This window comes from Hyperolius riggenbachi, chromosome 1 (genome assembly GCF_040937935.1).
Source record: "Hyperolius riggenbachi isolate aHypRig1 chromosome 1, aHypRig1.pri, whole genome shotgun sequence".
Taxonomy (NCBI): Eukaryota; Metazoa; Chordata; class Amphibia; order Anura; family Hyperoliidae; genus Hyperolius; species Hyperolius riggenbachi.
This window is the reverse complement of record NC_090646.1, coordinates 213,345,731-213,359,263: the sequence shown is the minus strand read 5'-3', so window position 1 is coordinate 213,359,263 and position 13,533 is coordinate 213,345,731. Positions and strand designations below refer to the sequence as shown.

Sequence of the window (13,533 nt, the reverse complement as noted above, 5' to 3'; positions counted from 1 at the left end):
CAGTGTTTACAAACAAAAGACATGGCTGCTAACCAGAGTGTGATAGGCTGAGAGGAGCTCAATCTGTGACTCACACAGAGCCTGCAGGGGGTGTGGAGAGGGTGTGTATAGCTTCTATCCTATCACAAGCAAGCAGCACATTCCTGCCTGAGTGCCTGAGCCCGACAAAGCCGTCAGAAGAAAGAAGGTTAGATTATATAATAGAGATAATACAGCTACTGTACAACTAGGATCCTGCTCTGCTCTATATATCAGAGCAGCCATGACATTGTTTTATGCTCATTTTAGTAAGCACACGCGCTGTGCTCATAAGTAGCAGAACAAAAATATTTACGCCCCTGGTGCTTTAGATGAAATTTCAGAGGACATAAATATACTGTCTGAAAAACCACAGTGGTTAAAACATCCTCTAAAACAACCCTGTATATGAGACCTGTCCTAGAATGTGTAGTGTTGACTGTGTTCACTTGTTTTTCTTTACAATACCAATGTTTGTTCTAGATGGGAAGATTGTTTTACCTGGAAATTTTATAAGCCTGAGTTTCTTTGGCCGGCCTTGCTCCTTACAAGTGACTCATATTAAAGGACCCGATGGGACAGTGCAGGAATATTTTCCCAGCAATGCACATCACACCATTCTGGAAAAAAGCAATGTGGATTGCAGTAGCATGGATTTGTCCTTACAGTTCAGTTTGCTTGACATTGAGGACCATCAGGGTGCAGGTGCCACCAGTACTCCACGCAAAGCTGATGATGGTAGAGAGCCATCATCTTCTGTTGACAAGGAAGCTTCTTGTGAAGTACAGAACACGGGAGAGCCACCCCCAGAGACTTCCCAGAGTCCTGTTTGTGTCACTCCTGGTACTGGTGATAGCAGTCAGAAGATATCCTCCTTTAGGAAACCTGGGGCTACGTGCAGCACAGATACTTTCTATTACATATCTCCACAAACTAAAGTCAGATGCTCAAGTCCAAAGGTGACTTCCCCGATGGAAGATGATGTTAAAAACAAGGTATCCTATGATATGATTGGTGGCTTACAAACACAATTGAAAGAGATTCGGGAAACCCTAGAACTACCTTTGAAACAGCCTGAACTTTTTAAAGCTTATGGTAAGTTGAAACATTATACTTTGAATTTGTTCTGTTCAGAATTGGTTATATCCGATGTTTGATAAAAGCAGACTTCTGATCAGGTTTTCTTGGCTGTAGAAGTTGCACTTGGGAAGAAAATGTGTCCTTCTGCTGCTTCTATTAGCTGCCATAACTGTTTTACTGTAACAACATCATGGAACTTTCCTTCTCCTTGGCAGTCCTGCTTGGTCTACTCCAGACTGCAGACCTGTCATATAAATTTACACTGCTTTAAAGCGTACCTGAACTCAGGACTTCCGCTCTGCTCTAAATGATAAGCAACACCATAATGACATTTAAAGAAAAACATTTATTTATTACAGCTGATACAAATCCTGAAATAAATCTGCAGTATATCTACTTCCTGCTTTCATGGACGCTGCCATAGGGTTAACTTCCTTTCTTTACAAATTAGCAGCTCTGTCAAGGCAACCAGCTGACACAGCTGAGAGATCAAATTACACATATAATTAGTCACAGATGAGGGGGAATTAGACAGGCTAAACTCTCTACATATACATACAGAGTGCATTTATCTGTGTTTTTCTTCTGTCCTGTGCAAGAGTTCAGGTCCATTTTAACTTTCCGCTACCCAGGCACAAAACCTCTGTTTTGTGCTTTTATAGTCCATGGTTTGAATACTGTATATACAAAACTATTCAGTAGTCTTGGGCACTTGTGAAATAATGCAAATAATATTTTTTTATTTATGAATCACCAAATTACAAACTGCACAAACAGAAGAAAGTATAAATCAATTCAATATTTGGTGTGATCATCCTTTGCCTTTAACACAGCATTAGTTCTCCAAGGTACACGTGTAAATATTTAACCACTTCAGCCTTTGACTTTAGTCATCCAGATATGCACCGCTTAACCCTCCTGGCGGTCTATATAAAACCGCCAGGGGGCAGCGCAGCAGTTTTTTTGTAATTTTTTTTTAAAATCATGTAGCGAGCCCAGGGCTCGCTACATGATAGCCACTGTGCAGCGGCATCCCCCCACCCGCTTCGATCGCCTCCGGCAATCTCCGATCAGGAAATCCTGTTCAAAGAATGGGATTTCCTGGAGGGCTTCCCCCGTCACTATGGTGAGGGGCGGGATGGCCTCACCAATGTCGTCGACGTCGTGACGTCATTGGGAGTCCCGATCCACCCCTCAGCACTGCCTGGCACTGATTGACCAGGCAGCGCACGGGGTCTGGGGGGCGGCGCGGCGAGCGGCGGCTAATTGGCGCGGAGCGGCGGCGATCGGAGTGCACACGCAGCTAGCAAAGTGCTAGCTGCGTGTTGCAAAAAAAAAATTATGTTAATCGACCCAGCAGGGCCTGAGAAAACCTCCTGCGCGGCTTACCCCTACTACGTTCGGGGTTACCGCCAGGAAGGTTAAAGGCTTGTTTCCATTATGCAATGCAGAGCTGTGCACTCAGTGTGGCTCTGCGTTGCACATGACTCCCCGGGGGGCAGCGCTTGCAATCCCATTCATTATGCAGGCAGCCATGCACTGCGATTCTGTGGTGAATCACAGCGCATGTATGGAAACAGCAGACAGTGCAGTCTGTCTGATGTCCCTGTGATCATGTTTCCATTAGTGCAGCTGAAAGCACACATATGAAAATGAGCCCCAAGTCTAACTGGCCCCATATACTGTACATGTCCAATGTTTAAGTGGCAGGTGTGCGACTGCTGCTCGTACCCGGTGATATTTTGATGTTTGGGGAAGGGAAGCAAGGCTTCCCTGAACCAATCGTAGTGCCTGTAATGAATGGACATGACCCCTATCAATTCTGTAGTCTGAAGTGGTTAAGTACAAAACAGTACCAAACTGGTGATCATCAAGATAACATGTATGTTAAAACATAATTACACTGGGTGAGGAAAATACATGCTCTAACAAGCTGGGGTTGCTGAATACAATGAATAAAACTAATTTGCAGAAGAATGGCAGCAGGTGCTGAAGATTGTTGGGTCCAAATTAGGAATATTTGGCTGTAACAGAAGGCAGTTGGTTTGCTGAAGGCCTGGAGAACGATACCAACATGAGTGTTTGGTTTCAGGAGTCCAGCATGGTGATGGTTCCTTGCAGGTTTGTGGCTGCACACGGCATTGAAAATATGTCCAGAATCAATCCTACCAGTAGTAAGTACAGGCAGATACATATTCATCTTATGATGAACAACTTTCTGCAGAAAGACAATGACCCCAGGTGATCAGACAAGGCTATAAAGAGCTGATAAGTCAGAGGAGATATGTCATGGCCCCCATTGAGCTTATTTCTCAATTTCACAGAGTGTCAGGGATTCTACAAAGAGGCAAAAACAATCGAGACCCTAAATCCATAGACCTATGGTTAGCTCTTCTAAATGTTTGGAATAACCTGCCAAGTTCCTCAATAAAAATTTGAGTGAAAGTAGACAGAAGATTTGATACTGTTTAAAACACAAAGGATCGTCATGCCAAATATAGACATGCTATATTTTTTCCTGTTTATAAAATAATGTATTGGTTATTTTAGAAAGCCTGCACATTTTGCAGCAGTTGAATATTGTTTGTTATAACTGGTGTGATTTACCTTCTTAAAACAGAAGGAAATTTGCAATAATTCAGCTATAAGTGAACATTTGTGGTTACCTACAATGCACCACTACTGAATATGAATATTATCCCTTTTCGCCCCTGTAAGCCAGGCTAGCATCCAGAACCGCTGGTGTATAGCAAGCCTATAGCTTTAAATTTTACACAGCCAGAGTAGGGCACAGTAGGAGGGCTTTTTGATCTCTTTTATCCCCCCTATACATTCCTAGTGGTTTGGGTCACCCCGAGCTGCTTGGTTACTCTGTTTGTTATAAGTGTCAGTAAATATTTTATGTTTCTGTGAATTATAACACTTTCCATTCCCCTTTTCTCTGTAGCCATCTATTACATTGGTGGCAGGACACTGTATCTCATGTGAATGACACTTTGTCCTTCAACCTTCTTGCAGTGCATTATGGGGTTAGATGAGGCCTGGACTCCTATAGTGTCAGACCAAAAAGTCTTTGTGAAGACAAAGATATTTGCAAATGCCTTCATCAAGCAACATTACTATTGTAATTTATATAGCACCAACATCTTCCACAGCGCTGTACAGAGTACATAGTCCTATCACTAACGGTTCCTCAGATGGGCTCACAATTACTATGCTGTTAGGAACTAGAGAGAGCTGCAGTGTGTGTTTTGTACAGAGCTAAGCTTTAACCCATTAGCAGCTTCAACAGAGTTACCTCGTTTGACATAAGTGCACTGCCTTTGACCTCAGTTGCCAGAACTTGCGCTGTAAGCTCTTGGAAGGCTTTGATATCTCTCTATACTAGCAGAAAATATAGAAACTGAATACAGAAGTCCTCTGTTATTGTCTCACATTGCCCCCTAGTGATAAGTGATTTTAAATACACATTGCAGCAGTACTAATTACAGGCAAGGAAGTGTAACAAATAAATAAAGAAAAATGTGCTAAAATAAATTGGCTTGGAGCACTTGCAAGCTTCTAAATAAATTGGCTGCTAAGGTGGTTAAAGTGTACCCGAGATGACATGTGATGTGTTGAGATAGACATGTGGTCCATACACATACAATCCAATCTGGACTCGACCCTTCTGTGATAAATGTCAGCTTTTTTATTTGCTTTTCAACAGCGGTTATACAGCAGCAAGAAAGCTCAACGTTTCGGGCTGTCTGCCCTTTGTCAAGTGCTCCCTTTTTTTTTTCCCTGCCTGAAAGATGAAGCTATGCATCTGACAGTTTTCTTTTAGTTGGGCTATAGCGTCCCTCACTGATTACAAATTACTGCTGTGAAACACTTTCCTAAGCAGATAACTGGGTTTCTGACTGCAAGAGTTAGATGAACAGGTCAATAGTTCATGTATTTTCGCAGAGACAGTAAAACCTTAAGGCAGGGAACACACTTGACTGTTTGCTACACAGAAAAACTGAGAGTTCATCTTAGTCAGTGGGCAAGTTCACACTTAAAGAGAGCCTGTACTGAGTAAAAATATTTAAAATAAAGACATGAGCTAACTTCAAATGAACATTACAGAGTTACCTTGCCATCAGTTCCTCTCAGAAGCTCACCATTTTCTTCTGACAATAATCCCTTCCAGTTCTGACAATATTTTGTCAGATCTGAAATATATCAGTTGCTGTCAGTAAAATATCAGTTGCTGTCAGTTATAGCTGAGAGGAAAACTGATGTTCCAGGTAATGTCCATGTTTCCCTATGGCTCAAGTGGGCGATGTTACAGTTTAACTGTGTGCTGACCAGAAAGCTGTTATGGGTAATGGCCATTTTCAAAATGGAGGACGGAAAATTCCCTTGATCACAGGGAACAAACAGGACGCGGGACAGGAGAAAGACATTGAGGAGTAGACTACATGGAAGGTAAGTATGACTTGTGTATGCTTATTTTGACTTTTAATTTTCAGTTCAGGTTTTCTTTAATGTGTTTTTCGCGTGCAGAAAAAAAACTGACACTCTGCATTATGATTCTGCACATTTTGTCAGTTTTCTGTATCAGTTACATCAGCTGCTGTGATAAAACCATGAGTTGTCTAAAAAAGTAATTTATTAGGAGTAGGAGGACAGATCCAATTGTATATCTCATCAATTTATTTTCATCTCGGTTTCTCTTAAGGGTTAGTGACCGATTTACATATTGGAGTCCTATGATATGGATGAAGGTCAGGAAGTCAGTAGGGCAGCTAACATCATTTTGTCACCACAGGCTGAACAGGGCACAGTTGGTTGATCATGATGAATTCTCACACATGGGCCTGGTATGGAGCTTCATGAAACTGCATGGAGCAGCCATCTCGCACTGTTTCCAGTTACACTGCCATTTATTTATTTTTTTCAAACTTGTCCCTTAAGATCAGCCATTCTGGCATCGAATGGTGTTGGACTTGTTTTACTGTTTGTTTTAATATTTACATTATATAGTGTTAGACATATGGTTTGATTGCAGCAGGTTTTTTTTTTAGTTTGTTTCCTTTAAAGCATTTTTTCACTGAACTTTATTTAACTTCGATTTTTTTTATGAAACATATCAAAGTGCACTGTACATTATTAACCATTTTGAAAGTCATTCATATGTCTCCAATCTTTTTTTTTCTGAATAAAATGAACCTATTATATTTTTAATTGTTAGTCTTGGAACCATCTCACAGTGTATGATAACAACTGCTTTAGTAAGATGGATTCTCTTTTTGTTTTTTTATTAGGAAAGGTCTACTACCCATATACAATATAACCTTTGAACTATGTTTAATTTGCAGGCATTCCTCCTCCTCGCGGAGTTCTACTTTATGGGCCTCCTGGCACAGGCAAGACATTAATAGCACGAGCTATCGCTAATGAAGTCAGCGCTCATATTTCAGTTATCAATGGTCCAGAGATAATGAGCAAGTAAGCTGATCCACTATGTGAGACTTTTGCTGTGTGGCTAGACAGCATTGGTAGAAGGATCTGCACTGTACTGTGACAGCTTGTATCTTCCTGGCTTGTTGCTTTGTAGAGTGAATAACACAGAAAGCAAATCTGTTGCCAATTGAAGCAGACTTCTGCATGCTGACTATATCAGACACGTCCAATTAAAAGTACTGCATGGTCTGTTTTTGTATGAATTGTTTAACGATGTTCCAAAGGAAGCGTAGTTGGGGTTATAGTTTTATCATATGATCCTACTGTTCTTATGTCTCCCTTGGCACTTATTCTCTCTTTATTTATGTCTGTGTCTGTTTTCTCAACATTTTATACATATATGGCTAATTCCCTGTTTGGTGAAGCAATATATCACAGAGTTACTAAGCTGTAAACAGATAGTGATAGCCTAAGTATTGTACCAGTAAAGTCCTTCTGCAGAATCTTTCAGATATCCCTGGAATGTCTAGAATAATCTGATACCTGCACAGTAGGAAATTATAGCAACATCCCTTTCTCGGACTCTGATTTTCCAGGGGTGGAAAAGTGTGTTGGGTTGTTATCAGCAAAACACTCTTTTTAAAGGTACATTGTAGTTAAATTAAAACCATCTTTTATACTAAGTGATACAGAATACCCAACAAGCTCATGGTGAACCAGAACTCATAGGAGTGTGTAAAGGTCTACAATGGACCAAAAATCAAAGGGACCCCTATAGACTTGCTGGATACCAGGAGGAGGGAAGCTCAGGGAGCCATGCTAGCCACGCCCCTGAGGCCTTACACATTAGCAGCACTTGCTGCTTTGATCCAGGAATGAAAAAAGTCTCCGAGTGTGGCGTCTCTGCACTTGCCACATTGGGGGGCGTTCATTCGGACCATAAGACGCACTAACTTGTTTACCCTATTTTTGTCTTATGGTCTGAAAAATATGGTATATTTGCTGGTGCTTGGTGACTGTGAATAAACATGACATACTGGTACTTTATTTTCTTTATTCTTGCAACCAGGCTTTATTCAGGTACATTAGGCATGTCTAAATTCGCTATCGTACTTCTGTACATATGTACTTGTTAAATGTGTTCTGTATTCTATTGCTACTGTTGTACTCTTCTGCAATTGTATTAGGTCAATAAACTTCTTTTTGTTTAAAAAAAAAAAAAAAAAAAAAAAGAGATTGACGTTCAACCAGGCAGTTTTAAAATGGTCTTGTTAAAACATCAGGCACTATGATGTTGAAAAACCATAGCTTATTTCTTATAAGCACATTCTCTTTATTATTTCAGGTACTATGGAGAGTCAGAAGCCAGACTGCGGCAGATATTTGCTGAAGCATCACAACGGTGAGCATTTGCTTCCTTTTTGAAAAGCCTGATGGTTTTAGAGCAACTTGAAAGGATTATTTTAAGCCCCACTTCTCCGTTTTACATAAATCTTGTGTCCATTTTGAACTTTTCTAATTGTATTACATAGAAATGTAACTATACAAAAATTGATTCTGTTTGGTGCTGCAGAAGATGTCAGCACTATATAACAACATAATGTGAATAAGTATCCACTGTTATCCCAATTACTTGTCTTTACACTATCTGAGGGTCATTTTATAGCTCAGGCCTCATTTCCATCTGCATGTTGCTGATCGTATTTGCAGCAAAACGCAGTGTATGTGATCTGCAGAGACACCAGAAGTGCATAGACTGCTCTTTCTGTGTCTGCCATCCCCGTCGATTCACCTTGTGGTTGCATGCGTTCCTTTATTATAAATGAATGGGATTGCAAACGCAACATAGTGCCGTGCGTCATGATGGCCAACTGTGTTGCACGCAGCGTGCAGATGGAAATGGAACCTCAGTGTTGGCCTTGTATGTTAGGACAGATGTCTAGCAGTTCCATGTTATGTTTAACTATAGCATGATGGCTTGCACAGTGATTGCCACTCCAGCCTGGCATAGCTGTGGTCCCAAACAGGGCTGTAGAGTCAGAGCAATTTGGGGTACCTTGAGTCGGTGGTTTCAATAAACTGAGGAGTCAGATGATTTTTGTACCAACTCCTCAGCCCTGGTAAGAATTAGACTAAGGAGTCGGAGTGGATGAGTTGGAGCAATTTTGGGTACCTGGTTCCATATGCAATTCACTTTTTCACCTGAGTTTTCTTCTCAGTGATATTTTCATACCTTGTCATAAAATGCCTTTTAAGCCACCAGAAAGCAAGAAGATACTCAAAATAAATTTGATAGCACTTTTTTTTACCAACTTTTTGGTACGTTTTCAGTTGTAAAATGCTGAAAATTTAGTTTAAAGAGAAGATAAAAATGTTCTCCTTGAAGGTAACGCAAGTGAAAAAATGAATTGCATATGGGCCCTGGAGTCAGAGGTTTCATAAACTGAGGAGTTGAGAGTCAGGAGATTTTTGTACCGACTCCACAGCCCTGGTCCCAAGTTCCTTATCTTATATGTTTTCTCTGTGTTTGTGTGGGTTTCCACTGACCTTTTGGTTTCTTCCCACATCCCCAAAACATACTGGTGCATTGATTGGTTCCTCCCCAAACTGGTCTTAGGAGCTGTGGTAGTGGTAAGAGTGTGAGCTGCTTTTAGGTACAGCTAATGACATGCATTGTTAAATGTGCTGTTTGTATGATGTCCTGTGGGAAATGGCAGCATAATATACATTCATAATATGAATCAGATAACAAAGATGCGGTTCAGAGTAATGTTATGCAACCCCAGGAACTAGACAACAATGGTAAAGATTTATTAATTTCTCCAGATTGTCACCTCTTATGTCAGACTGCGCTGCAAAGTATTTTGTGTCACAGTGCACCTGCCTATTAACACTTCTCTTCCTGGTGCATTTCTGGTCCTATTTTATCAGTTCGAGGTTTTCAGAAACCCATTCCAGTCCTAAACTCCCACAAACATCAGTCTAAATTCATTGCTGGGTAAGTAACAAATGCATCAATGAATGAATACAAAACATATTGATAAATGTGCCCCATCAGCATGAAAGGACAACTGAAGCGAGAAGGATATGGAGGCTGCCATATTTATTTCCTTAAGCAATACCTGTTGCCTGGCTATCCTACTGATCCTCAGTTTCAAATACTTTTAGCCATAGACCCTGAACAAGCATACAGATCAGGATTTTTTGACATTATTGTCAAATTTGACAAGATTAGCTGCCTGCTTGTTTCTGGTCTGATCCAGCCACTACTGCAGCCAAATAGATCAGCAGGGCTGCCAGGCAACTGGTATTGTTTAAAAGGAAATAAATATGGCAGCCTCTATAAAATAAATATGGCAGCCTCTATATTCTTCTCACTTCAGTTGTCCTTTAAGTCAGACAGCTGATTTTTCAGCAGTTGGAAGACCTCTACATTCTGACTGTAGGGAGGGGTTATATGTCCTTACTGTGGTGTTTTGCCCTTCTACTTCTAATTAACCAACTATGATTGACTCTGACTCAAGGTGCCCAGATCTGAGCGGGATCTATTTCTTCCACACACGATACAATACTTTACTGCTACTGCTTCCACACACAGCCCATAGAGATTCAATTAATTTTAGCATGAAATCGGTCAAAATTACTATCAGGCGGCTATGCTGGAGCATCGATTTTGCTGAGCATTAGAACACCTTTAAAGGCAAATGAACATTTTTTTAAAAAGGGGTTGGCTACAGGGTGCTGCTCCTCTGCCTCTGTCCTTATGGGATCCACCGTCTTCTTCAGGAGAGACCGCAGCTATGCTGCATTTTCAAGTTCCCAACGAAGTTGCACGCATCATAGTGCATGAAAAACAAAGCAGATCGAGAGCCCCAATAGTGTAGTATGTCAAACCAATTGGTCATAAGAGTAAATATATGAGAATATACTCACAAAGGTGGGTTACTCTCTGTTACCTCTGGTAACCACTCAGTAGGCTGGTGGGGAGATTAAACCCGAACCCACTCGGGTTAAAAGTCGCTCTCCATAGAAGTAGAAGAAAGGGGGTAACACCCCTCCACCAAGGGTGGGCACTCAGGATAAACAATTGTTCAAAACGAGGCGCCAGGTAAGAATAAAATAGTTAAAAACAGTTTAAAAAGGGGGCGGAAGTGGTGGACTTACCTCCCACAAGTAGACACAGGATCATCATAATGCAAGCTGGGAAATGTAGTTTGTGGATGTGATGCAGACTACATCTTCCGGCATGCATTGTGTGTGGGACTTTCTGGGAACTTGAAAATGCAGCACAGCTGCAATCTCTTCTGGAGAAGATGGTCGGATTCCATATGGAACAGTAGATAAGTAGTGACACTTACCCCAACTCCTGCTCCTTTAATGGCACACTCTATTACAAAACCAACCTTATTAGGAGGTTCATTATAAAAAATGTAACAGTGCTCAGTTGCATTGGATTTTCACATACACAGTAATCTCTGTAGGGGAAGAGCCAAACATACGAACACCATTTTCTTGATGGGAGGTTGAAGCGTGCAGTTTAGTCATTCATTGTTGCTCTGGCTGTACATAATACCAGTATATTATGAGACTTCCTTTTTAAAACACAATATACTGAAAACTGTAAGCAGGGCAAAAGAAACGGATGCTTGAAGTCTGTAGAAAGCAATTTTATATTTGTTTGTGTTAGTTGGGTTTGCAGCATCAACACACATATCCTATAGAGTAATGTGGAATTCAGCGCATACAGCTGGTTTCTATCCGCTTGCTTCAGGAATTTACCATGTTAATAAAAGATTCACCCTCGGAATATTAAAAAGATGGATAACAGACAGAACAGTTCCCCTAAGAATACCCCAACATGTCTTGAGGCAGTGCTGTCAGAGTAGCGAGGAGGCCCCCTGTTCAATCAAACCAACCCCAAGCAAAGCTTAACAAAGTGCAGCTTCCACTGGAATGTGACGTGGAGATTTTCCTTACATTGCGAAGTAAATATAACATGCATTGTTTGCTGTGGAAACATTCAAATGACATTTTCTATACTTTCTTTGCTTGTATAGTCAGCCTTCTATTCTGTTCATCGATGAGCTGGATGCCCTTTGTCCAAAACGAGAGGGGGCCCAGAATGAGGTGGAGAAAAGGGTTGTGGCCTCACTGCTTACTCTGATGGATGGAATTGGCTCGGTAAGCATTACAGTTACTAACTGGTAAGACAGATCACAGAACATATGCGCGAACCAGTGAAATCCATTAACTTTCTCAATAGCATTTCTGATCATAAATCCCTCAGGTACAGTCAGAGATTAAGAGTTATATGAAGCTTTTGGAACGCTGTTAGTGAGTGAGCCAAGGCCGAATTTATACTTTGTGAGCCCCTGGGCCAAATAGGTTCTGCTTCCCCTTCCATGTGCAGCAGAGCCCCTCCCATTCCATGTGCAGCCCCCTCTTCCATGTATCATCCATGTACAGCAGTCCCTCTCTTTCATGAACAGCTCCCTTGAGCATCACTTTCCCTTTTTCACATGTTGCTCCCCATTTTCAGCCTCCTCTTTCATATGTAGCAACCTCTCTTTCATGTCCATGTGCCCCAGTGGGCTACAGCTGCCCAAGGCCTGGGTCTCTGTGGCCTTTCCACAAAGAGGGCAAAAACCAGGGAGAAAAAATATATATACTAAACCTTGTGCATTCATGGTGAAGGGATATCTTGTGGATTATGCCCCCTTTGCACCTCATTCCTCCTTGTAACTCTTGTGTCTCCCTGTGTCCTCCTCTATCCCCCTTGTGTCCTCCTGTGTCCACTTGTGTCCTCCTCTATGCCTCTGTGTCCTCTGTTTGTCACCGTGTCCTCTTATTCATGGGCACAGTACAGGGAGTCCCCAACATTGCGGTGGATTGAAAGTTTGTATTGGCAGGCGTTCACAAGTCAGGAACTTCCTGCATTTGCACTATAAGATGCAAGGACTTTTCCCTCCACTTTTGAGGGAGAAAAAGTGAACCTTATGGTCCACAAAATACAATACATAGCTTTTTTTTTAAATAAAATTGCAACATTCTCTAATATTTTCAGTTTACAATATTACACTCTGCATTTAAACTATGAAACAGAGCAAAGCTAATGACCCTTTGAACTTCCCTGCAGTGAAATATTATCTGAAGTTGCCTTTCACTGTATCTTTGATGTATAAGTGCTTCAGAAAATAACACTAGAAAATAGCATTAGTGAGAGCTCTCAGAGCAGCTCTTTTGAATAGATAACAAGTGAAGGTTCTTCCTGTACTGGAAACAATATGAGACTCATATCTTTGCTACTAATGTTCTATTTCATAACTGTACTACACATATAATTCATTATATCATAAGACTATTTTCATTTCAGATTCCCTTTAAAGGCAACTTGAAGCAAAAGGAATTTGTAAGCTACCATCTTCATTTCCTTATAAACAATGCCAGTTGCCTGACTTTCATGTTGAGCTTTTGACTTTAGTTGCTTTTGAGTCACACACCTGCAACCAGCATTCAGCCAGTGGAGTCAGACTGGAGTCAAAGAATCTGATCTGCATGCTCCTTCTGGGCCAGTGACTTATAGTAATAATGTAGATGGCAACCTCCGTATTCCAACTCACTTCGGTTTCCCTTTAAAATTGTATCCAAACCTAAAGAGGAACCAGACCTTAAAAAAACAAACAAAAAACCTTTGCTTATCTGGCGCCCCCAGGATTATAATCAGAATCAGAATCTTTTATTTCGCCAAGTACAACGTGAGTTGTACCCGGAATTGGTTTTGGCACAAGAGGGTCGGTGGTGGTACATACAGTAGTAGATAAAAACAGCATATACAGGTATATACAGTAGATACCTATAGGCATATACAATAGATACATACAGTAGGAACAGTGGAACACAGGTATGGAAATAAAGCATGGATAGAAGCATACGTAAAAGACGAAGAACAAAGGCATAGAAATAAAGCATGGATAGAAGCATACGTAAAAGATGAAGAACAAAGGC

The 13,533-nt window shown here is 41.0% G+C and overlaps 1 protein-coding gene across 3 annotated transcripts in view; it reads left to right on the top strand.

Annotated features, from left to right (window-relative positions):
- The window catches only part of AFG2A (AFG2 AAA ATPase homolog A), a 583,775-nt gene that overhangs the window by 30,986 nt on the left and 539,256 nt on the right, over nucleotides 1-13,533 (top strand). For all 3 annotated transcript variants that reach the window (XM_068280086.1, XM_068280104.1, XM_068280096.1), the window contains exons 5-8: nucleotides 502-1,113; nucleotides 6,444-6,573; nucleotides 7,874-7,930; nucleotides 11,586-11,709. In XM_068280086.1, the coding sequence (XP_068136187.1) occupies nucleotides 502-1,113; nucleotides 6,444-6,573; nucleotides 7,874-7,930; nucleotides 11,586-11,709 (923 nt within the window). The remainder of the gene's footprint in view (nucleotides 1-501; nucleotides 1,114-6,443; nucleotides 6,574-7,873; nucleotides 7,931-11,585; nucleotides 11,710-13,533) is intronic.